The 25,109-nt window shown below is 36.5% G+C and overlaps 1 protein-coding gene across 4 annotated transcripts; it reads right to left on the bottom strand.

Moving 5' to 3' along the window:
- Positions 1 to 7,593: 7,593 nt before the first annotated feature.
- COPS5 (COP9 signalosome subunit 5) lies at positions 7,594 to 25,089 on the bottom strand. 4 transcript variants are annotated; one of them, XM_032315821.1, is made up of 9 exons: positions 24,625 to 24,728; positions 24,381 to 24,469; positions 22,189 to 22,423; positions 20,683 to 20,811; positions 19,940 to 20,005; positions 19,319 to 19,404; positions 13,686 to 13,797; positions 10,140 to 10,288; positions 7,594 to 7,833 (listed from the first exon to the last, which is right to left on the bottom strand). In XM_032315821.1, the coding sequence occupies exons 3-9, from the start codon at positions 22,372 to 22,374 to the stop codon at positions 7,749 to 7,751; spliced, it is 813 nt and encodes a 270-aa protein (XP_032171712.1). In that variant the 5' UTR covers positions 22,375 to 22,423; positions 24,381 to 24,469; positions 24,625 to 24,728; the 3' UTR covers positions 7,594 to 7,748. The 4 variants fall into 4 exon arrangements, with proteins under 4 accessions (XP_032171712.1, XP_032171711.1, XP_032171710.1 ...); XM_032315820.1 differs by having other exon boundaries at positions 24,377 to 24,469; XM_032315819.1 differs by lacking the exon at positions 24,381 to 24,469 and having other exon boundaries at positions 24,625 to 25,089.
- Positions 25,090 to 25,109: the final 20 nt, after the last annotated feature.

Here is a 25,109-nt window from a genome sequence, read left to right on the forward strand (position 1 = left end):
ATAATAAGTTTAGCAAAAGTTTAATTAGTTGGTGATGATTGGGGCCAATAGTAAAATGTAGCAATGTAGCATTTTCTATTCTCAGGTGTTTCACAATAATTTGTTAAAATCAGTGAAAACATCTTATATATCTATATACCTTATTTAGTTGCTTATTATTTTTATTGTTGTTGTTATTTTTATTAATATTATTATTTTTGGCTCCTGTCTTTTTTTCTTTTTGGGGTGGACAGTCAGCTTACTTGAAAAGAACTCTTCTCCTTCATGCTTGTTTTTGAGAATGGCTCTTGCTTTTTTTGCTAGTGTGTGACCCTTTCCATATTTCTGCAATAGTGACTCTTTAATGAAGAAAATCCTTTTTTTCACTTTTGTTTTAAATCTACTAAGAAGTTTGAGAAAAGATACTCATTTTATAAAGACTGCACAGTCAACAAAAGTCAGTTTCCCATAAAGACATGAACACATTTAATCTTATCATTCTAAAAACAAATATTGTTAATGTTTTTCAAATACAAATTGAAATGTCCATTGTATTTATTTCTTCATTGAACAAATCTTCACCAAGTACCCCATGTACCATTGTTCAAGCTGCTGGGGATACAAAAGGTAGTTAGACCAAGTCCCCAGGCTTATGGATTTACATTCTAATAAGGAGAGACATAGAGTGAAGAAGTAAATCAATGACAAAGATAATTTCAGATTGTGGTATAGTTTGTGAAGGAAATAGACTGAAATAGGAGTGTAGAAGTAGGGAGGAAGGAAGGAAGGGGAAAGATGTTTCCTTGAGATGAGAAGGCAAGGTCTCCCTGAGGAGGCAGAATTTGAGCTGAAACTTGAAGAATGAAGAGCCTAATATGCCAGGCCTGAGAGTGTTCCAGGCCCAGGAAGCAGCCAGTTTGAGGGCTTGGCAGGTGGGGGGTGGGGTGAACTGCATGAGCATAAGGACCCAGAGGACATTGTGGCTGGATCCTATTCAGGATGGAGGAGAATGGAATGAAAGAAAAATAGGAATCAGATCAGCCCCTAAGCCACAGTGAGAAATTTGAGTTTTGACGTATAGCAACATTTAACCCATAAAGCAGAATGTAAAATTTCCCTTTGTTATTAGAAAAAAACTAACTTTATTATATTTAGAGTTTGAAGGAGAGGACAGTTCCCACTTTATTATAAGCTAAAATTCAAAATCTTGATTGAAATGTAATGTTCTGGGGCACCTGGGTGGCTCAGTCAATTAAACTTCGGACTCCTGGTTTCAGCTCAGGTCATAATCTCAGTGTCCTGAGATAGAGGGTCTGTGCAGGTGTTGGGGGTGGGGGGCTGCCTCTTGGATTGGGCTCGGAGCTCAGCCTGGTATCTGCTTGAGATCCTTTCTCTCTCCCTCTCCTCCTCCTGCCCCTCCCCCCTTGTGCGTGTGCTCTCTAAAATAAATAAAATCTTTTAAAAAAATGTAATGTTCTTGTAATGTGATATTAATATGATATAATATTATCAAAGATGCTCTTAGAAATCTGGTAGCAAGAGCCTGAGAATTAGAAAATATAATTTCTACTTGTGCTCCAAATTCTCATATTTAATATAGCTTTTGTTTCAGTTTTGCTATTTACTGAAATAGGTAAAGCACTTCTTAAGAGCCTAATTTTTAGATCTGGGGAAAACTAGAAGTTCATAATCTTGATGTTGTCTAAATGAATTATCATTTTAATAGTTAATAGTTCCTTAGTTTTAAGTATTGTAGTATTTCACCTTAAATATTGAGACTATTTAGAATGTTCAAAAATAATCTCCCTGAAAGTGGTGTTTATGTATAATTCTTACATCAGTGATATATCAAGTTAACTTTTCTGAGGATATAGAGCACTTCAGATGGTTGTAATTATTCAACCATGGTTGTGTCCTCATAATATAAGATCATAAATTAATTTCTTACTTAGCCTAATTTATGTTACTTCATTTAAGCCTAGAATCTTAAGATAATAGCCTCAAGTATACTGGAAACACATGCAAGAAATGATAGATGGATTACATAGGAGTTGAAGTAAAAGAGTAAAGCTAAACACATATGGTTTTAAAGGATTTCATATCATAAATACAGTAAAAATAATAAATACAAATATATTTAGTACAAATAATGAAGTGAGGGTGAGGATGGGGTATGAAGTAGCAAATTCTGGGAATAAAAATGGAACCTTTAAATCAAACATTGATTTGGAGATGAGCTTTTTACAAACTAATTTTTCAGGAGTACTGGTAGTTTAAAGTAATGACTATTAATAAACATATTCATAGTTATGTGAAAGAGATTTACAGTTCTCTGTAATCTAACACAAAGGTCACAGAGCTATATTCTGGACAATATACTTCTATATTCTGGACAATATACTTCTCTTAGGTTATGAAAAGTACAACTGTAGTTCATCAAAATGTGCCCCAAGGCACAATACCATTTTACTCAGTCATTAGAAAGTTTAGCATAATTGCTTAGTATAATCCAAAGAAAATATGAGTACAGACATCAGGGACTCTCCAATTTGTTAGGCAATTGTTCCATAATTTTTGGCACCAAGATAATCCACATGTTGAAAAAGCAATTAATCACTGGTGCTAGTTATCAAGCTATGATTTTAGCTATTTCCTCCCAAATTTGACCCCAAATGACAGAGTTCCTTATTTTATTTTTGTAATATTCTGACTTCTTAAGATCAAAAGTTTAAACATGCCAGTTTGGTTATAGTTGACTTAAAATTTGTGTTACTACTTTTCTAAAATAAGTGGATCATAACTTTGTATTTACAAGGATAGATTATTTCTTCCACTAATATTTGGATAAACGGTTTAGAATCCTTTAGAAACTTATAGACTTATTACCTCAGAAGTTAATTGAAATCCTTAAACTAGCATTTTTGCCCGAAGAAGGTAAATTTATTTGCTGTTGGAACTTGTATTGAAAACAAGACAAAACAAGAGAACACATGATTAGATTTTCAATTTTCTAATATTTTGCAAAGTTGCATATATACACCAGTTATTAAACAGTGAATGAGATAAATGCCTCATAATTGAACATAATCATCTTTTATTTTATTTCACAAGGATGAGTAAAAAAAGCTGTCATTTTGTATAGTATATTTTTCTATCTTCATAAAAAACAAAACAAAAAAAACCACCAAACAAAACATCCCCTGCTCCCACATTGCTCACTGATGTATGTCTTTGGTATTTATAGTTAAAACAATCCAGAAATATAGAAAGAAGCCTTGGAAATTCAACAGTCTCTGTTTAGTTCAGTTTATTCAGCTACATGTGGATACAGTGCAGACTTAGCAATATAAATGAACTCCTCTCTGCATGCATGACTTACGCATCTGTACCTCATCACTCATGGAACGATTTTTGGAAACTCTGAACCTCTGCAATATGCAGCACTCCAACTCCCAGTTTCTGTGATTCATTGTATAGTTACTTATGTTCTTGCTCTTCTGTGTTTATTTTCAATATGCTTGTGCTGTTGGGCAGTTTATTATTATATTGTGCAATGCAGTGATTTTTCAAAATCCTGAAAACCAGATAGTCATACTAATTTGTGACAACAATCTTCAGACTTCATTCCTCAAGTGGAGTACATGATGTTTGGTCTCAGAGCTTATTTTCCAAATTCAGAAACAAATGGAACACGAACAGTGTTTGTTCCATTCTCTTCCTGTTGGTTCTTTGTTTTGGTAGTACTGCTGGTTTCAAAATAACAACTTGAGAGGTGTTTTAATTGTTAGTCAATAAATAAAACCTGTAGAATAAAGTACTCAGTTCATAACTGGACAGTGTAACAAAAAATGGTAGTAATGCATAAATTCTTAATAATATACAGAGAAAGTACTGTTGAATTGTTTGGAATAAAGACCTTGAGATACTAAAACAATCTGGAAAATTTGGAAAACCCTCGATTCTGGGACCTTCCTTTATGTACTCTTAACAGGTCCCAATCCCCATTCCATATGCACTGACTTCTTTATGTCTGTTCCAGCCTGTGCTTCTGGCTCTAGTCTTATTATTTGGACACTGGGATTAAGTTTTTGATGACGAGTGACATTTCCTGTAAATTATCACGAAAGGGCTTGAGAAATTATATCTGGAAAAAAAAATCGAAACTGAACAAAAAACATACTTCACTTAGAAAATGTTCTTTTCGGCTCCTGAATAGCTCAAGAGTGTAAGATAATACTTTGTAGGAAAAGACAAACCCAATTCACAACTTAGTTTCTGAATGATGCCTGCAATTGAACCCTGATTTCCTAAAAGCTCATTAAAATTGGAGCACTTTTGCCAAAAGTGACCATGACAATACAATTTAAAGATATACTTTAAAAATATTTGTAAAGGAACTTGCTTTTTAATAAACCAAGTACATTTACAACAAAATGCAAGTGTTCCTGAGTCCCTTTTGCCTGGCTACACCACCGAGTAGAGGGGACATTATTGGTTGCCTTGTAGTATCCATTTAATCTTAATTTGTAGTAGTTATGAATTTTGGGGATTGTTCATTCCATTCCTACCTCCAGGCATTGCCCTTAATTGGCCTAAACAGTCCTATATATAATCTCAGGTGTGGGCTCATATTCCATTAGACCAGTGTGAAGTCTGAACCTTACTCTAACAGCTCTTTACCCCTGACTGGATGGTGTGGTGTGGTGTGCAGCCAATTTGGGGGAATACAGCTTTAGATTCAGGCCAACACATGGAGGCCATAACAGGAAGCCTAATCCAGTTGTGCCTAAACCAAGTATGATTCTGGACTCTGGGGTGAGTTGAGCCAATAAATTTTTATTCTTTAAGCAACTGTTGTTGTGTGTATGTGTGTTACCTCCAGTCAGTGCATCATTACCAATATGAATCCAATGAAGTTAGGATTGAAACACTTTCTTTTCCTAGGTATTGCTATCATAGGCACTTTCCATCACACCAAGGTGTCTTAACTGTTTAGGTAATAAATGTCAAATGAAATGTGGATAACTGTATTTAAGTCTTAGAATGAAAACTGCTAGTATGTTTTCATGGTGGCTCCAATGGCTCCTTATTACTCTTATCATGTCAAAACATTAACCATTCAGTCCTGTGAATAAAAAACCTCAACAAGCTTGTCAGTGTTCCCTAAGATGTTGCTGAAAAAGATTATGGCAGTAAATAGATTTTGGCTGCTCATTGGGGGGCAGTCTTTTTTTTTAAGGTTATGAAAATGGAGGTGAGTTTGAACCATCTGAAATTGGGGGTGCCTTTTATTTAAAGTTACAAAATGAGGGGCTCCTGGCTGGCTTAGTTGGTAAAACATGATTCTTGACTTCAGGGACAGGAGTTGAGCCCCACATTGGGTGTAGAGGTTACTTTAAAAAAATTAAAAGGTTGAGACCAAAATGCTAACGTGTCATCAACTGTCCAAGAATGTATTTAGATACCAATGTTAGTGGGCTTCCTCCTTACCAAAGATTACCTCAGTGCTAAATCTAATAGAAAACTTTTAGGCTTTCTTTTCCTTGACCTCTTGGCAGAATGTCAAGTCACTGATAAATTACTTAAAGTTTCTCCTCTGCTCTTGTGGCCTTCTCTTCCTCTGGCGATTTTTGTATTTTATGTTTCCATGATTTGTCTTGTCTTTTCACTATTTTCCACAAGTCATTTCATTTGCTTTCAGCCATGCCTCACCCCCAGATCTTAGAAACATCAGTCTGGTACATTTCTGCTGTTTAAAACTCTTACTCCGAATTGCTGTTAGGATAAAATTCAAAGTGCCTCTGCAGAATCTATCCTCATCTTATCTATTAAAGTCATCTTTTGCTACTTCTCATGTCCAATTGAACTCTCAGGTCTCACTGAGTATCATATCAGTTCTTGAAGGTACTAGGTTCATGCTCTCTACCTCTGGCCTTCTACACGTTGCTGTACTACTGTTTATAAACTTGCGTTACCATTATGCTTTTCTGGCTAGTCCTCCTAGCTTTCAAATTTCGTTTTTATATCAGGTCACTTCTTTCAAGAAGTCTACCTGGGTAACTCCCTAGTATAAGTGTTCCTCCTGAGTTTCCCAGCATACTATTTTTCCCTTCATACTAGTACACATAAGTTCTTGTTAACTTAGCTTTAGCCTCCATGGTAGCTTCTGTGTGGACAGGACAGTGGCCTTGTCTTTCTTGTTCAGAATATCTGCAGAGTAAAATTTGACCTATTCAGTAAAGGTACTTAGTAAATATTTGAATGACTAGAAAACCTATGTTAGGCTCTGTCTTAAGTTATTTAATTTTCAGGAAAATAACTCAAGATGCGACATGGTTAACGTTCAAAGAAAATAAAAATGTTATGTTAAATTATATTTTTACTAGTAGATTACCAAAAGAAGGTATAAGTGAATTAAAAAGTGGCTCTGATAATCAGTATGGCAAGTGAAGTGCTAAAATTCTTTGTTTTAAATTTAGAAAATAGGAAGGTTCCAACAAATATTTCTTCCTTTTTGTTCTGTATCTTTTTTTTTTTTTAATTGTGCTATGTTAATCACCATACAGTATATTAGTTTTTGATGTAGTATTCCATGATTCAGTGTTTGCGTGTAACACCCAGTGCTCCAGGCAATCCATGCCCTACTTAATACCCATCACCAGGCTCACCCATCCCCCATGCCCCTCCCTTCTAAAACTCTCTCGGAGTACATAGTCTCTCTCTCTTTTTTTTTTTTAAAGATTTATTTATTTATTTGACAGACAGAGATCACAAGTAGGCAGAGAGGCAGAGAGAGAGAGAGGAGGAGTCTCTCTCTCTTTTTTTTTTTTAAAGATTTATTTATTTATTTGACAGACAGAGATCACAAGTAGGCAGAGAGGCAGAGAGAGAGAGAGAGGAGGAAGCAGGCTCCCTGCTGAGCAGAGAGCCCCATGTGGGATCATGACCTGAGCCGAAAGCAGAGGCTTTAACCCACTGAGCCACCCAGGCGCCCCAGAGTACATAGTCTCTTATCGTTTGTCTCCCACTCTGATTTCTCCCCCTTCATTTTTCCCTTCTCCTAATGTCCTTCATGCTATTATGTTCCATAAATAAGTGAAACCATATGATAATTGACTTTCTCTGTTTGACTTATTTCACTTAGCATAATCTCCTCCAGTCCCATCCAAGTTGATGCAAAAGTTGGGTATTCATCCTTTCTGATGGCTGAGTAATATTCCATTGTATATATGGACCACATCTTTATCCATTTGTCTGCCGAAGGGCATCTTAGCTCTTTCCACAAGGGAAGAAACAACAATGTTGGAGAAGTTGTGGGGGAAGGGGAACCTTCTTACACTCTTAGTAGGAATGCAAATTGGTGCAGTCACTTTGGAAAACAATGTGGAGGTTCCTCAAAAAATTAAAAATAGAGCTACCCTATGACCCAGCAATTGCTCTACTGGGTATTTACCCCAAAGATACAGATGTAATGAAAAGAAGGGCCATATGCACTCCAATGTTCATAACAGTAACGTCCACAATAGCCAATGTATTTCTTTCTCTTACAGTCAAGAACATTAAAGGATACTAGAAAAATAATGTAACTGCTCCCACAAAATAACGGAAGAACAATTTCATTTTAAAGAGCTTTATTACACGATGTTAATATTCAGGACACTTCAGAGCACCTTATACTTCTAATCAGATTTTTGGTAACTGGTTTTAAAGTGTTACTTGAGTATTTTTCTCATACTGGCTTTCAGTCAAAAGTACTACTTAGTGATTGTTTAAGAGATGTTAATTTGATTAAACAGTTTATCCTTAATAACCTGAGACATCAATCCATGGATAGCTTCTATGGTAGTTTTGCAGCTGGAAAGAAAAAACACATCACATAATGTCATAAGAACATTAAAACTGTTTTGAATATGCAAGTTCCCTCCCCTCCATTTCCATCCTTGTACCCCCAATAATGATTTTCAGTTCTATTTATACTCCATGAACCACAATTTACAGTTTACTCTTGTGATTTTTAGCCTTCATCATGTCTTTTAACCATTTCATTACAGTTGAACCTTGAACAACATGAGAGTTAAGGGTACCAAATCTTCCACTTGGTTGAAAATTCACATGTAACTTTTTTTTTTAAAGATTTTATTTATTTATTTGACAGAGAGAAATCACAAGTAAGCAGAGAGGCAGGCAGAGAGAGGAGGAAGCAGGCTCCCCGCGGAGCAGAGAGCCCGATGCGGGGCCTGATCCCAGGACCCTGGGATCATGACCTGAGCCGAAGGCAGAGGCCTCAACCCACTGAGCCACCCAGGCACCCCTCACATGTAACTTTTGACTCCCCCAAAACTTAACTACTAAGAGATTAGTATTAAGGGAAGCTTAACAGTAACATAAACAGTTGATTAACACATATTTTGTACATTACATATATTATATACTCTATTCTTACAAAAAACTAAGCTACAGAGAAGTATTTAAATCTACATTTATATTACTGTACTGTATTCAAATACTGTACTAAAAAAAACCCCCACATATAAGCATATCCATGCAGTTCAAACCCACATTGTTCAAGAGTCAACTACACTTACTAGAAGCTTCACAACAGAGCAGTATAAAATTTGATATAATTTACAATAGTTGATTTTGTTACTTATCAACAGTTTTGGGAAAAGCTCCGTTTTGGAAGGTGACTGAAGTTATATATAATTCTTCATTACAGACTGATTCTGATATTACATTACAATCTTACTCCTTATTGTTTATTACTTAGAATTATTAAAAAAGAGATTAATTTAAAGAATACTATGCTTTTTCCCCCAAAATAATCATAAACATCCTTCAAACAATTAAAGGTCGAAGTCAGTGGGTGAAGGACTTAGGTTTTAAAACTGATAAAAATTAAAAAGCAAAAAACAGTAAAACCCCACAACATTTAGAAGAGATACAATTTTTATAAAGTTACCCACAAAAGGAAAATACTCTACCTGTTTACTACTACTTTTGTCCTTCCTACTTTTCTTCTTATATAATTAGAGACATTACCATTGTGAAATTTTTGCTTGCTAAGAAACTGAGGTGTAAATGTAGATAAAATTATAAATCACAAATGATATAAAAATAGATAAGCAAAAGCATACACTCATAAAAAAATGAGACCTAATATTAAAGAAAGATTAAATTTTTAACCAGGTCACTAGCTTTATACCTTCTAAAAATTCATGGAAAAGAATAAGATAATTTAACCCAAGATGGCTTCTGCTCCTAACACACTTTACCTTCCCATCTCTCTTTTCTGTCCTCCTGACCAGTTCAATTTTTCTGAAGATGGATACCAAGGTATCAGTTTATATAGATGTCAACATAATTTTCCCTTATTCTCTGCAGCTAATTATCATATTAAAGTTCAAACTTATATGAAAGCACATGCTATTTAGGTGGTCTTTCCAATCCTCTATGCATCTGAAGGGCCACCTGATTACTTCGTAAGTTATCAGAGAAAACATTCCAAGTTTGTTCCTAACAAATTCTTGATAGTGTAATTTGGGATACTAAATTACTGTATTAAGATAATTTCAGAAGAATAACTTAAGAGAAATGCAGTCATTTCTTTTATATTTAGGGGTTTAAAGCTTCATAAAAATAAGTTTGATAAATTTAAGAAATCTCAATATAATCCCTCAAAAGACAATTAAGTTAGAATAGATTTGGATGTCCTTTTGCAGATTTTTTTTTAAATTAACATATAATATATTAGTTGCCCCAGGGGTATAGGTCTGTGAATCATCAGGCTTACACACTTCACAGCACTCACCATAACACATACCTTCCCCAATGTCTATAACCAAACCACCCTCTTTTTTTTTTTTTAAAAGATCCAGTGATGGATTGGTTTTCTTCAGCACACTTTCTAGCTACATCTAGAAAAGATGACTGGCAGTTTTTTAATAATACATTACCTAGATCTTTAAACCTTAAATGTTTTAATCTAAATTTTCTAAGCTAAAATTTGCATTTGACAACTCTTAAAGGTCCCAAGAAATCAACATTCAGGTACCATTCTAAGTTGTAAATAAGTTGAAACATAAGGAATTTGAATCCAATTATAAGGTGCAAATTCTGAAATAAAAAGAACTAGTTAGAGGTAGGAACAGATTTGCTCTTACCTGTCTCTTGTAGCTTTGGCAAGTTTGTCTTCTGACTTTCTGTCATGTGTTTCTAAACCCAACATGAAACTCCCTCGTCCCAGCTGGGCTTCTGACTGTTCTAATTTTTCAGACAAATCAAAGACCTGACCAGTGGTATAGTCTGCATTCTGTAGGGAAAATGGCATTGTGTCAGTGTGTGTGTGCATATATATATATATATATATATATATATATATATATTTATTTATTTATTTATTTTAATGTAATTTTTTTTTCTTAGAACATTTCATTTACAAAGAATTCCACCATGAAATTTAAGTGTGATAGTCACTGAAGTAAGAAATGAGATTTACTTGTACAAACTGACTCCAAAGTTCAAGCAGTTCGAGTGTGGAGTTTTCCTCCCCTTTATAATTTCAAGATTAAATCTGGAATTCTTTTTGACTCATTAATCTAATTCTTGTTATTATGAGAGGCTGTGAAGTACATAGGCCAGAGTCTCAGCTTTGGTCCTGCTGCAGATTAGCTGGGAGGCCTTGGGAAAACTCCCTAGTTTTCTGTGCCTTTAAGTTGTCTTCTGAAAATTGGGGAGAGGATAGTGATAATTTCTACATTAAGGCTATCATGAAGACTAAATTAAGTAATGTATATGGAGTAATGTATATAAAGCTCTTAGGACTGTCCTTGGCAACTGGTAATGGCTTAATAACTATTAGCTAATTTTATTATTTGTTCTTGTTGAAATTTCAGCATTTAATACTGAACTATTTTTAAAAAGTAACATTTATCTTAGGTTTTCTGATTATAAAGTAATAGTTACTACAGACAATTTGGAAAATGTAGAGCAAAGTAAAGAGGAAAGGAAACACCTATAATCTGTAATCCTGGTTATATTTTAGAGTATTGCTATATGCTTACACACACCTATAAATACCATTTGTCCCTTAATATTTCATACTTTTTAAAAAGAAAAACTTTAACAGTTATATATGTACACTTAAGCATTAAGCACTTGAGCATTTTTATGGGTTTTCTTTTTTAAAATGTTGTGGTCTAAAATGCAAAACAACTTTTCACTAAGATGCATTATGAAGTATATGTTCCATTTTCTTTCCCTTATCTTCAAAAAAGAGTGAAGGTTAAATAAACAACTTGGCAACAACTAGTACATTACTCTATTTACTCAATCTGTAAGACAATGTACAAGTTCAACTTGTACATCTCTCTGGAGAAAGAGATGCACTGAACATACGTTTATGAATTTTTTCTTTTTAAAAAATTTTTAAGATTATTTGAGATAGAGAGAGTGTGTACATGAGGGAGGGAGGAGCAGAAAGAGAGGAGAAGTGGGCTCCCTGCTGAGCAGGGAGCCCAACGAGGGGCTTGATCCTAGGATCGTGACCCGAGCTGAAAGCAGATGCTTAGCCGACTGAGCCACTCAGGAGCCCTATAAATTTTTTCTTAAAATGCTGTAATGAACCATATATACAACCACAAAAAAGAAGAAAATACAATTTAACCTAATTTAACCTCTTCTTGATTATTAATGTCCTCAACATATGCAGTGCTGGAATACAGGGATAGCCATTGGCTGGCTGAGTAGGTAGAGCTGTTTGCCTTTAGGCAAAGAAAGGTTCAGACTGCTCTGGTCTTAGTGTTTTTTTCCCTCTGCCAATATATGTCACTTCTGGTTCTCATCAGTATACTTGCCTCTAAGGAAACAATACACACAAAGCATTTAGCAGTATATGGCACAAAAGCAGCACTTAATAAATGTTTGCTATAATGATCACTTTCCTTCCTTCTAATTTGCTACTTCTGACTGTTAAGGTTACAAAGTAAGAATAAGAAGTCTGTCAGAACTCTTTTTAAAATCATAGAAAGGGTTGCCTGGGTGGCTCAGTCAGTTAAGTGTCTAACTTGGCTTCAGCTTGGGTCATGATCTCAGAGTCATGGGACTGAGCCCTCTGTTGGGCTTTGTGCTCAGCAGGGAGTCTGCTTGGGACTCTCTCTCTCCCGCTCCCCCTGCTCAGGCTCTCTCTCTAAATAAAATCTTTAAAGTAAATAATAGAATCACAGAAATTATGCTCAAGTGAGGCCTTTTCCTATGAACAAAGAAATGAACCAAACAAAAAATAGTAACTTGCAGAGGCTTTATTATATGCCAGGCACTTTGTTAACTGATTTACATAAAGAATTTCATTTAACTGTCATGGTACTTAATGATGTAGGTAGGTACTGTTATCACCGAACCCAAGAATAGGCTTAGTCTCATTAAATAACTTTCTGAAGGTCACACACATCTAGTAAAGTGCCAGAGTTCTTTTTGAAATGAGTTTACCTTGTACCAAATTTTGTGATTCTAACCATTATGCTATTCTGTACTATGTGAGGTAGCCTACTTTAAAGAAAAAAAAAGGAAAAGCAACTGTTTGTGACTAAGCTCCAGTAGAAGCTTGTAAAATAAATATCCTTCTAAGTTATGTTTTTTAATGATATATTTGAAAAAATTCAGTGATTTATTTTATCTTATTTTTTGTTGCCCAGCATCTGCTATTTTAAGTTAATGATATTCTGATTTCCTTCTGGGGACGACGCTTCCTAATTCTTAGTCCATGTGCTCCTGAGTTTCTTCTAGCCCAGCCCAAGCAGTGAAGTACTTGCCTTGACACAGCCACTCATGGTGCTCATTCCCTTGGCCCAGAGCTTTAAGATGGGCATGTGACCTAAACAAACCTCAGACACAATGAGGTTTTGCCTGGAGTTTTGCGTGACTATGTGTATTCTGATCTTCTGTTTTGAATGTGAAAATGAGAGGCCGGGAGGCCTGAAGTTAATGCAGCCATCTTGTCCCCCCCGCCCCTTTTTAAAAGATTTATTTATTTAAGAGACAGCATGAGCAGGAAAGGGAGAGGAGAGGGAAACTGAATCTCAAGCAGACTCTGCACTGAGCTGAGAGCCCAAACTGGGATCAATCTCATGACCCTGACATCAGGACCTGAGCCAAAACCAAGAGTTGGACACTTAACCCCAGGTGCCACGCAGGAGCCCCTGCAATCTTGTTTTCACAAGAAGCCCAAAACTGAAGCTGACTGATAGAATCAAAGCTGAGACAGAATGACAAAGATCTCACAATACTGTTTCAGTGCAAACTTGCCTGTAGTAAGCCCTACTCCTGGACTTCACAGCTTAAAAGATTCTCTTTTTTGATTAGGCCGGCTTGGATGCGTCTCCTGTCACTTGTAACTGGGGTCCTACCTGAGGCCCTTGACACAACAAAAAACAATATTTGTATTTTTCTCTCTGTCGCTTTAAGGAAGGGGCAGATTTCCCTTTCATCTGGCCACCTATATTTGTCACTTGGACTTAATCTCAATGCCACATGACACAGATCTTGGCTTCACCTAGTATCCCAATCCAGCTCTGGTCATGTGCAGAATCTATCCCAGCCCTGGTGTCTTGGCTAAGTCAGGTATAACCTTTCCAGGAAAAAGTTTCGGATATTAAACAACTTATGTAGCTTAGATAAAATTCAAATGCATTCCTTGGAAATACAGTACTTACAGTAAGCAAACTAGAGGAACTCAGCGTATTCACCCAGTATTTATTCCACAAAAGCTCAAGCAATTTGCGATCCAATGAGGATTTGAAATATGAGACTTCTAAGGCATAGTATCTAGGAAACAAAAGGACAAGTTTAGTAAGCTAAAAAAAAAATTCAACCATTTCATATAAAAGTTATGGCCAAATTTAAGTGTATTACATTTTATATCCAAATAGTTCTGTTTTAGTTTTTAGTCCAATAGAATAATAGGTATGGCTTCCTTACGCTTCAGAGGCATGGTTTTAAATCTTCTATTAACTAAACTTTCTTGTGTTAAATTTCTTCCCACTATAGAGTCCAGCATTCCCCAAAACTTAACAATTAGTCAGAACTTCTGAATGACGTATGTTTATCCATGTTATTGAGTTCATAAATTCTAGCCAAAAAGCACATAAACTTAATGAACTGCTTTTCTAGGGTCAATGGTAATTTTTGGTAGGCTTTTAAAAATACTGAAAATGACATGTGGCTTTCCCATTTCTTCCTTCTAATCCCCTAATTAGGATCTATTGTTTTTTTTTTTTTTTTAAGATTTTATTTATTTATTTGATACAGAGAGAGAGAGATCACAAGTAGGCAGAGAGGCAGGCAAAGAAAGAGGGGGAAGCAGGCTCCCTGCTGAGCAGAGAGCCCAACTCGGGGCTCAATCCCAGGACCCTGAGATCATGACCTGAGCCGAAGGCAAGAGGCTTAACCCACTGAGCCACCCAGGTGCCCAGGATATATTGCTTTTTGGAAAGCAAACCTCAAAGTAGAATCCTTAGAGTGCCTAAAAAAAATACTACTTTCAAAGGTGCCTAATTTATAACCAGTAAGCTCATGAAATATTTGGTTAAATGTATGAAAAACATGTATTTTTAAAGTAATAAATATTTAAATACTCACTAGGTTCTGTACATCAATAGATACAAAGAAACAAGAGACTTTTTTTTTTTTTAACCTTAAGGAGCTTAATACTATTTATAGGGGAAATGTGGTATGAATCCACAAAAAATTAAATATAATGATATATAGTGAATAACAGTGATGCTCTAGGGCACATATAGAATTAGCCACCACCAATTAAATGTTAGAGATACTGAGTACTCTCAGTGTAGACAGAATTGCCTGAGAAGTCCTAGGGAGAAGGCGGGACTGAGAGTAACCCTTACATGAGTCTATGTGCGCGTATGCTGACAGCAAGGAGGGCATTAAGCAAGCAGCACTGACTTATAAGCAGGAAAGTCATAAAAGGAACAGTAAATAAATCACTTTGGCTGGACAGTTAAGCAACAGCAGAATAACTATATGAGGGGAACCTAGAAAGCTTTGTTGGGATCTATTTGGTAGAAGATATTACACAAAAGGTAATAAAATTTAAACTTCATGGGTGGAGGGATGAGTTAGATAGGTGATGGGGATTAAGGACTGCACTTGTCATGAGCACCTGATGTTGTATGGAAATGCTGATCACTGGATTATACACCTGAAACTAATATTACACTGTATGTTAACTAGAACTTAATAAAAACTTAAAAAAATAAATTTAAACTTTATCTTCTAGATAGTGGGGACTCGGAAGATATTTGAGCAGAGCAATGATAGGGCCAAAGAGGTGTTTACGATAGGATGTGTTTCAGAGAAACAGTAGTAGGCAGGGAGACCATAAAGGATACTATCGTAGTGCAGCAGATATGAAGAAAGGCTCAGATGCAGGTTAGTGGTGCAAAAGATAAAAGACAGGTGGACACCATAAGAAATTCTTGTTGAATTAATTCAGGAGTGAGTGAAGAAATTAAAAAAGAGTAAGAATTTGAGGACATCAGAATTAAGTGAGGGTCTTTTCAAGATTAAGATACCTATGCGGATCTCAAGATGGACAGGACATGGCTAATGAAATGTGCAGGTGAACAGCATATTTCTTGAGCACCTATTACGTTCTGGATGCTTTACATTCATTTTCATTTAGTCTTTCTTATAACCATACACATAAAGCATTTATTATTCCCAGTCTGTAGACAAAGAAATGTTCAGACAGAAAAGATTTTACTCAAAGCTAGTTAGTAAGTGGCAGAGAAAGGATATGAAAAGTTGTATCTACTATCAAAACTCTCATAGTTTTATTTTTACATGCAGACTGTAGACATTTAAGAGAGTATTTAAGAAGTAAGATCCCAGGAGTAAGGGAGTTAGGTATGGGGAGGGGATGAGGGGCTCAAGTAGAAAAGGTCAGCTTTAGAAAGCAGGGGGCTGTATCTCTGGTACTTGAGGAAAAAAAAAGAAATGAGAGATGAATATAGCAATAGACATTTGGATTTATAAAGGATGGAAAATAAGAGAACTCAAACGAAGTTCTATAGAGTTTGTTTTAAAATTAATGGATCGGGGCGCCTGGGTGGCTCAGTGGGTTAAAGCCTCTGCCTTTGGCTCAGGTTATGATCCCAGAGTCCTGAGACTGAGCCCCACATCACAGGCTCAGCAGGGAGCCTGTTTCCCTTCCTCTCTCTCTGTCTGCCTCTCTGTCTACTTGTGATCTCTGTCTGTCAAATAAATAAATAAAATAAAAAAAATAAAATTAATGGATGTTAACGTAATTACTGTTTTAATACCAGAGGCTGATGCAATGAAATTTTTTGTCTAATATGTAGTGATTAGCTGCAAATCTCAGTAGTAGAGTTGAAAACAAGAAGAACATTCAAAATTACTTGGGGAGCTAAAACCTCATCTTCTGTATGGGAAGTCAATAATAGATACTGTCTAGAATAGAAAGAAGTAGCGCTATCAGCACATTGTTTGAAGATATGGGGTAAATACATATAGGAATAACTATAATAGTTTATGTGACTGCCTCTGGGGGATGGGAAAGGGAATGGTACAAATTGTTATTTTTTTTTATTTTTTATTTTTTTTAAAGATTTTATTTATTTATTTTTCAGAGGGAGAGCGAGCACAGGCAGACAGAGTGGAAGGCAGAGTCAGAGGGAGAAGCAGACTCCCCGTGGAGCAAGGAGCCTGATGTGGGACTCGATCCCAGGACGCTGGGATCATGACCTGAGCCGAAGGCAGCTGCTTAACCAACTGAGCCACCCAGGCGTCCCAAATTGTTATTTTTCATAATAAGTTTCATAGAACCATTTTACTCTTTAAACCATGCTCCTGCGTAACACTGATAACATACAAGCTAACTTAAAAAAACAAAAAAAACAAAACAAAACAACCCCTGTGTCCTATTTTCACTAAGGTCCTTCAAAGTTAAAAATATTTAATATCTACATTATATTCTTTATTTTAAACAGACTTTGGGTGTGCAATATGATGTGGGATTTAAGGCAGGAAAGAAAGACCAATATAAACTGGACGTCATACCTTATTACCAAATAAGTTCGGAAATGGATCTATAAGCAGGCTGCCCCAAACCCCACTCTTTCAGCCTTGGCACTATGTTTCATTAAAGATTTTAAACAAAAATAAATCAAGCCCCTTATTTTCCCTAGGAAAGAATTTATTCTCTCTTATTCAGGAATTGATCCTAAGAGATTATCTTTGGATATCTAAGTAATTTCAGATTCAAAATTCTAGGCTCTAACAATGTAGATTGCTAGAAAGTGGCTCTTCTTCTCTGATGGGCTTCTATTTTAGTAAAATAGGAAATGTAGGTTTGTTTGGATACAGAAAGCATAGACTGCCTCAGTCTTTTTTCTTTCAAAAACTGCTGTTGGTAGTGTAATAAGTAGCGTAGGTATTAAAGGTATAAGCTTTTTCTATCACTATAACTCAATATAAATGAAAAAAATTTACTTTTACGCTGAGAAAGTATCACAGCAAAAGTGTTTCCATGCTTAGGAGCAATTCTCCCAAACTAGAATGGTTTAAATTTTTGTCTTCTTTAAAGAATTTTTTTCCAATAGGGCAAATTATGTGATTTAATCCCAAGTCTCTAACTGAAAAATAAAAAATAATCTTTTTTTTCCCCCTGATGTATGTAAGGGATGACTGATATATCTTATAACTCAATTTTAGAAATTCTAGAATTTTCTAAGAATTTCTGAACGGAAGAATAAGATGTATTCCTAGAAGTTTGGATAGGCGGTATGGAGAAAAGGGGACCCTAATCATTTAGGTAACATTTTTGGGGGGATGCCCACCCTTTTATGTGCCATGTCTGATTTAAATGTTAGTCTACAGCAGTGAACTAAGTTTATTGTAATGAAGTTCACATTCTAAAGGGGTCAATAACAAGGAATCAAAAACATACCAGAATGGTAAGTGCTAAGAAGAAAAATAAAAGCAGGGAAACTGAAACACAGTGACTGACTGGAAGGTGTTATTTTAGACAGGGTGACCAGTAAACATTCTCTGTTAAGGTGACCCTTAAACAGATACTCCATGATTGAAGTAGTCAGTGAGCCACGTGGAAATAGGAACAATTTTCTCAGAAGAGGGAACAGCAAATGCAAAGGCCCTGAGGCAGAAAGTTGCCTGGCACTTCTGACAACCATGAGGAGGCCCTTGTGACTGGACTGGAGAGAGCAAAGATTTAGTGATAGGAGATGAGCTCAGAGGTAGTATGGGTCAGATCACATAGGGCTGTTAGTCCATCAAAAGGACTATGGATCTTATTTTTGGTGATACAGGAAATCATTCTGGAGGAGGAGGAATATGGCCTCACTTACATTTTAACAGAATCAATTTGGCTGACAAAAGACCTTTAAAGGGGTGAACAGAAGAACTGGAAGACTAGTTAGAAGGCCAGTGCTTTGGTTCAGGCTCCAGAATATGGTGGGAAGGTCAATGTGATGCGGCAAGATATATTCAGAAGGATAAAACTGTTTTCACTGGCTTAATACTTTTAAAACTTGAGATGTAATTCATATACCTTAACATTCACTATTTTCTTTTTTTTTATTAATTATTTTTATTAACATATACTGTATTATTTGCCCCAGGGGTACAGGTCTGTGAATCATCAGGCTTACACACTTCCCAGCACTCACCATACAATATTCACTATTTTAAAGAAGTATATAATTCATTGGTTTTAGAATGGTTTTTTTAAATTTTGGAGTGAAAATGCTTAGGATGAAGTTTTACTAAACGGAACTTGAGGGGCATCTGGGTGGCGCAGTTGGTTAAAGAGGCTGCTTTCAGCTCAGGTCATGATCTTGGGGTCCTGGGATAGAACCCTGTGTTGGGCTTCCTGCTCGGTGGTGGTAGTGGTGGGGGTAGGGGGAGTCTGCTTCTCTCTCTGCCCTTCCCCCTTGCTCTTGTGCTCTCATAAACAAACAAATGAAACTTGGTTACTATGAGAGCTTGCAGACATGCTGGTGTCAGGTTCCTCCTGAATACAACTTTTTTCAGTTGTTAATTTCAACAATGGGCTAAGTATCTTATACATTGACAATATTTATAGTTGTGTGAAAGGCAAATAATCGGTTAAAATGATTATTAATAAAAAATTCAAACATTATCCTAAATTCTGTATTCTTACTACAATTTTAAAAGGGATTATGAGATGCATTTCATCTGAACCTTTATTTTCCTCTGTGAAATTAAGGGCTTGGACTAAGGATTCTTATGATGATTGTGGTATCCCATACACCTTAAAATTACTTACTGTTTGCAGTGTACACCAAAGTCTTCTATTTTATTAAGTGGGATAGTCTGGTACTCAGAAGGTCCTTCATCAGGGGGTTTGTAGCCCTCAACAAAAATGGAGAAAATAGAAGATTAAAAAAGAAACCACACACAAACACTCATGCAGAAAAAAACATACGTTCTACGCAGCTTTCCATTTATAGAAACATTAATTCTGGGGAGTCACATATTGAACTTAGACATTCCAGTACAAAAAGGTGCTTATTCTGTCTCTCAACCCCAATGATGGCTAATGGTTGGATTTGGTTTATAGATTCATTTTTTTCTTGTCAGGGGATGTACACGTATGCTAATATCTATTTCAGTTTGTAGGGACAGAAACAGATGTATTTAGCTTGTGGTCTAGTACCTATCAGAATGTCACGATGGGCACACAGGTACTTATTAACAAATGAAAACTGCTTTCTTAGCAACATATAACACAAATGTGTTATCTTTTACTAAAGACAATTTGTATTGGTTGACTGCTATTTTGTAAATATTTTCAAACTGTTTAGGACAAAACAGGGTATTAACCATAACATGACTTTAAAAATAAGTCATTTAAAAAATTATAAGGACTTCGAATTTTAAAAATTACCTTTGGGTATGTCCTAAAGGCTCCAAGATTCACTTTCCCTGCAGATATTGTTCTTGTTGGGTCAATCTATAAGAAAGATGTATTTGATATCTGCTAGTTATGAAACTGTTATATACTTCCATTTGTTTAAATGTTAAACTTAGAACTACCTACATATATAGAACACTATGCATGCATGCACACATACAAACACTGAGTAAAATAACCAAATAACAGGAAAAAATAATTGGAAAAAATTGACCAAACCAAATAACAACAAAGTTGAATAAAGTGGTTAAGTATAGAATTATCATAATTAATTTAGAAAGTAGATCTAGTTATTATACTATTTAAGAATGTGATCTGAAGACTTTCTCATCTCTTTTTCAAAAGTTTTCTTTTACTAGAGGAACAGTTTTCTACCTTTCTCATAGTAACCTGGATTGTATCTAAAACACTGTGAGCATAGCAAGAGCTGCTCTAGCAATTTCTGACTTACTCAATTCAGTCAACATTACTGAATGTCTACGGTTTGCAGGGAACTAAGACATAGGTGCTGTGATCACCCTCATCTTACAGAGTTGGGGAAGAGTTACAGAGAGGATAAGTAGCTTGTTTGAAGTCCCAGCTTCTAGGAGGTGGAATTCAGATTCAATCCTAGGCATAATGACACCAGACTGTTCTACAGTTTTTATTTCTCTGTATATTTGCTTTAATAAATCTTCATGAAGAACTTAATTAAGACTGATTGTAAAAATACTTACTACTACTGCTACAAATGGTTCCTGGAACTGCTGATTGAGCATCTGAGTACTAACATCAATCCCAGAAAGCCAGCAGCCATAGCCAGGATGGCTGTGATACCAGCCAATTGCATTTTCAAGGCGGCCAACCTAACAAAGAAGGCAGAGAAGATTGAGAATTCTGTTTAATCTTAAAGACACTTGTCATTTGTCTGCTTACATAGCATTATGATAAAATGAAAACATGCAGAACAGTGGATAGCATATGCTGCTTTTAGGTTAAAAAAGCATTATTTCCAATAGGTAATACCCAAAGCACAATACCTGAAGCTCCAGGAATAAAATTAACAAGACACAAGTAGAGTAAGGCTATTCAGTCTGTTTCCTACCTTGTTACCCCCAACTACCCAGTTTCTCAACCCAGATGTAAACCACTATAACCACTGCTTATATAATACCTATCTTACGGACATATTCTTTGCACATGTGTAGATTAAGAGAGATACACACAACAGCATACCACATACAGTGCTCTACACTCTGCTTTTTCAACTCAACACAACATCATGGGGTTTGTTCCAAGTAGATAAAGATATAACTACTTTTTAATTTTTATTTCTCTTAAAGGCAGGCTTACAGTTCATTGTATGGCTATACCATAATCTATTTAATCAGTTTTTTTTTTTAAAGATTTTATTTATTTATTTGACAGAGATCACAAGTAGGCAGAGAGGCAGGCAGAGAGAGAGGAGGAAGCAGGCTCCCCGCTGAGCAGAGAGCCCGATGTGGGGCTCGATCCCAGGACCCTGAGATCATGACCTGAGCCAAAGGCAGAGGCTTAACCCACTGAGCCACCCAGGCGCCCCTTTAATCAGTTTTATACTCAGGAACATTTAGGTCATTTCCAAATTTTTGGTTTTAAACATACATCTGATACTGAGTGTGAGAAATAATTTTTTTTTTTTTTACTGAGATATGGACGTATAACATTGTATTAGTTTGGATATACACTATGATTCAATGTGTGTATATATTGCAAAATGATCACAAGAAATGTAGTTAACATCCATCACTGCACATTAGGTACAACATTTTTCTTATGATGAAAACTTTTAAGATCTACTCTCTTGAGTATGAGTTTTTTGTTTTTGTTTTTTTTTAAAGATTTTATTTATTTATTTGACAGATAGAGATCACAAGTAGGCAGAGAGGCAGGCAGAGAGAGAGAGGAGGAAGCAGGCTCCCAGCTCAGCAGAGAGCCTGATGCGGGGCTCGAACCCAGAACCCTGAGATCATGACCCAAGCCAAAGGCAGAGGCTTAACCCACTGGGCCACCCAGGTGCCCCTTGAGTACGAGTTTAAAAAAAAAAATGCATGCTAACCTTTTACACATTTTACATAGAAATTGTTGGAAATAAAATATGAACTTTATGTAATGAGGATTGTTTTAAGTTTAGAAACTCAAGAGTTTCTTACCACGAGACTCTTAATTTAGAGTTACTGATCTTTAAGGAACAATATTTTTACCTGTTTGGCGTTTTCTATATATGCAGCCATGTACTCATATGCAGCAGCCTGAGCATTTACTCGCGTTTCAGTGCCCTCCACAGGCAAAGCAAAACTGTCCATAATGATCATAGTTTCACCGTCCACCTTTCCCAGCATCAAGCCCATCACTTCTAAGTTGCCTCCCGATCTGGCATGCATCACCATTTTCAGTAGAGCCAATGCTGAGATTTTGCAGTACTTAAAGTAATGGTGGCTACAAAACAAAAGCACAGTATAATTAACTTATATAAAACATAATTTCAAAGACAGTTTTTGTAAAGATTACAAGTAAGTATTGAAGCAATTTATAGTGATGGCAAGGGGAAAGAGTGTAGAATGTGGAAAAGAAAAAGGAAGTAGCTTTCCTGCAGGGGATTGGAAATGATAAACATGTCAGGGTCCTGCAAAATATTTCCTTTCAGGGGAAGGGAAAAGTGTGAAATAATTTTTAAAATATGCTATTCAAGTAGAAAGGAATTACATGACCAGTTCAATAGACTTTTTCTCAATTAATTTTGGAATCACCAAATCTCTCATTCTGACTCTAGTTGGATGGTTGCGCCTCAAGATTCTCAGGCCTAACTTTCTCGCCTAATGGATCCAAATGTGGTCTCTGACATCCCATCTGCTTACATTGGAGTCTACCCTGACTCCAATGAGTCTACCCTGACTCCAAAGATTATTTCTCTACACTCTGCTTTTTCACTGGCTGTAGTCTTAGAGATAACCACTTCATGTTTGTGCCTTAATTTCCTCATCTGCAAATAGGAATATTTCAAAGATTTGTTGTTAGGAGGAAATAAAGTAAGTGAAATAATGTATATAAAATGCTTAGCTTACTGCCTGACACGCACTAAAACTTTATAAGTGATAGCTGTGATTAGTTTTAGCCCATCTATAGTACTCTTGAAAAAGTGTGTTACTTTCTGTGCCATCAGCCTCAGAATTGAAAATGTAGCTCTAATATCTTTACTTCTGCTTCCATCACTGTTTCAGTTAGTCATATGTAGATGTGACTAAACTATCTTGAATAAAATTACAACTTCCGTGTCACTGATGCAGCCCAGGAGAGCTAGGATGAATATATTTAAGCCACAATCAGAGAGTAAAGCAAGCAGATAGTGTTCAAATATTTAATAGGCTATAGCAACCTTAAATGTATAATGTTATAAAAGTAAGCAGACAGCACTTTTTAATAATGTGGTCAGTCAATGTCTCTGAGAAGCCCCTACCACACCCCCCCAACTTTTTTTCCCCTGAGAAGCCTTTTTAATATGTCTGCCCACAGATTTCAGTCACAAGTGAGAAATATGGAGACCTGGTATTGGGAGTCAAGACATGAATTAAAATCTTGGCTCCTTCATTTATTGGGAAAAAGAAAAAAAAGATAGTTATTGTGCTCCCCTTACATACATTGTAGGCCCTTTAAAATATATTATCTCATCTAATCTTTATGATATTACCAATAGATAGGTCTTAATTCCTTTTTATAGATAAAAAATGAAGATACACAAATTTCCTAGGGCCAGTCAACTAACTAGTGACAGTCATGAGGTTTGACTTCAGTCTGTTATTCACTTAAAAGTCCATTGCCTCAGTCTGATGATGAAATAAGTTACTTACATTTACTTGTTTCTTATTTGCAAGAAAAGGAATGAAAATACAGTACGATTGTCATGCAAATTAAATAACACTTGGGAATTCCTAGCTCAGTGCTCAGCCCATATTAAATACTTGATAAACATGCTGTCCTTGCTACCTCCCATTTCTACTTTCTACTCTCTCCCTCACACAATCTGCTGTGGGTAAATAGTCCTTGACTTGTCATTACTCCCAGAGAAAAGGGGCTTTTGCTAAGGAGCAAAGAGCTTTAAACTCTACGGATAAAATTCCTAGCTCTTGAGATCTGGTGGAGTAACGTTTTGGGAGACTAGGTGGAGCCTCGTTTCTGAAACAGTTATCAGCAGTCAACAATGGATTATAGAGCTCTGAAAGATGGCTCACAGTCATTTTAGACACCCCTGGGCTGATCTGGTTTTTAAAGACAGGTGCAGTCTCCAGTCTGAGATAAACTGAAGGTCCCAGCAAGGTGTAAATCGACACAAGACTTAAAGCAGGGTGTGTGGCATATATATGACAATACAGATAATAAGAAATGAGATGATACTCGCTTGTCCTTTTCCTCTTACATCCTCTGAAATCAAATGGGTTAAAGAGACAGGGGAGTTGAAGCAAGCCCCGAGAGGGGTTTTGGCTCTACCTGAGGAGACAAAAGGACCAAAATTTCTCAGGGGCATATTCTTCTCCCTGCCCATGAAAACAAACTCTCCACCCTCTGCAACTCCCACTCCCCCTGGGTGTCCTAAACTCCCGCCGCCCCTTCCCTCCCCTGCGTCTCGCCAGGGACCTCCTCACTCCTTAGTCCAGGGCTTCGCCGCCAGTATTTCTTGCTGTTGTTTCTTGTCGTATTTGTAGATTTCATCGATACTCTGGGCTTCCTGCATGTTGTTGGCCAATTCCCAGGTTTTCTGAGCCATACCACTCCCGGACGCCGCCATTGCCGAGGAATCGGAGAAGTTGTCGCCTCCACAACCGAGACGCAACTTTACCTCACTAGGTTCCCGGGTGTGGGCTTCGGACCCTTCCCACCACAGGTACAAACTCGTACTAGTCTCTCGAGGCAGCCATGACACCTAGAACCGGAGGTGAAGTCGGTACAGACCATTCGGGGATGGAGGGAACGCTTTCGGGATGCCACGATATAAACAGCGGTTACATAATAGAGACAGAGAAGTCTTCCTGTGGCTGAAATGAGAACGCACTGTCGTAGAAAATCACATGTGTGAATTAGGACAAACACAATAATTGGGTATGAGAATGGTATAGCCTTCCCCGCCGGA

This window comes from Mustela erminea, chromosome 16 (genome assembly GCF_009829155.1).
Source record: "Mustela erminea isolate mMusErm1 chromosome 16, mMusErm1.Pri, whole genome shotgun sequence".
Lineage (NCBI taxonomy): Eukaryota > Metazoa > Chordata > Mammalia > Carnivora > Mustelidae > Mustela > Mustela erminea.

What these genes read in the sequence shown, in the direction of transcription:
- COPS5 (XM_032315819.1), bottom strand. Translation starts at nt 24,767, where the DNA reads ATGGCGGCGTCCGGGAGTGGTATGGCTCAGAAAACCTGGGAATTGGCC. An exon ending in AACCATTTGTAGCAGTAGTA is followed by an intron (nt 20,006 to 20,682) that starts GTAAGTATTTTT and finishes TCTTTCTTATAG; the next exon opens with ATTGACCCAACAAGAACAAT. An exon ending in CCTTTAGGACATACCCAAAG is followed by an intron (nt 19,405 to 19,939) that starts GTAATTTTTAAA and finishes ATTTTTGTTGAG; the next exon opens with GGCTACAAACCCCCTGATGA.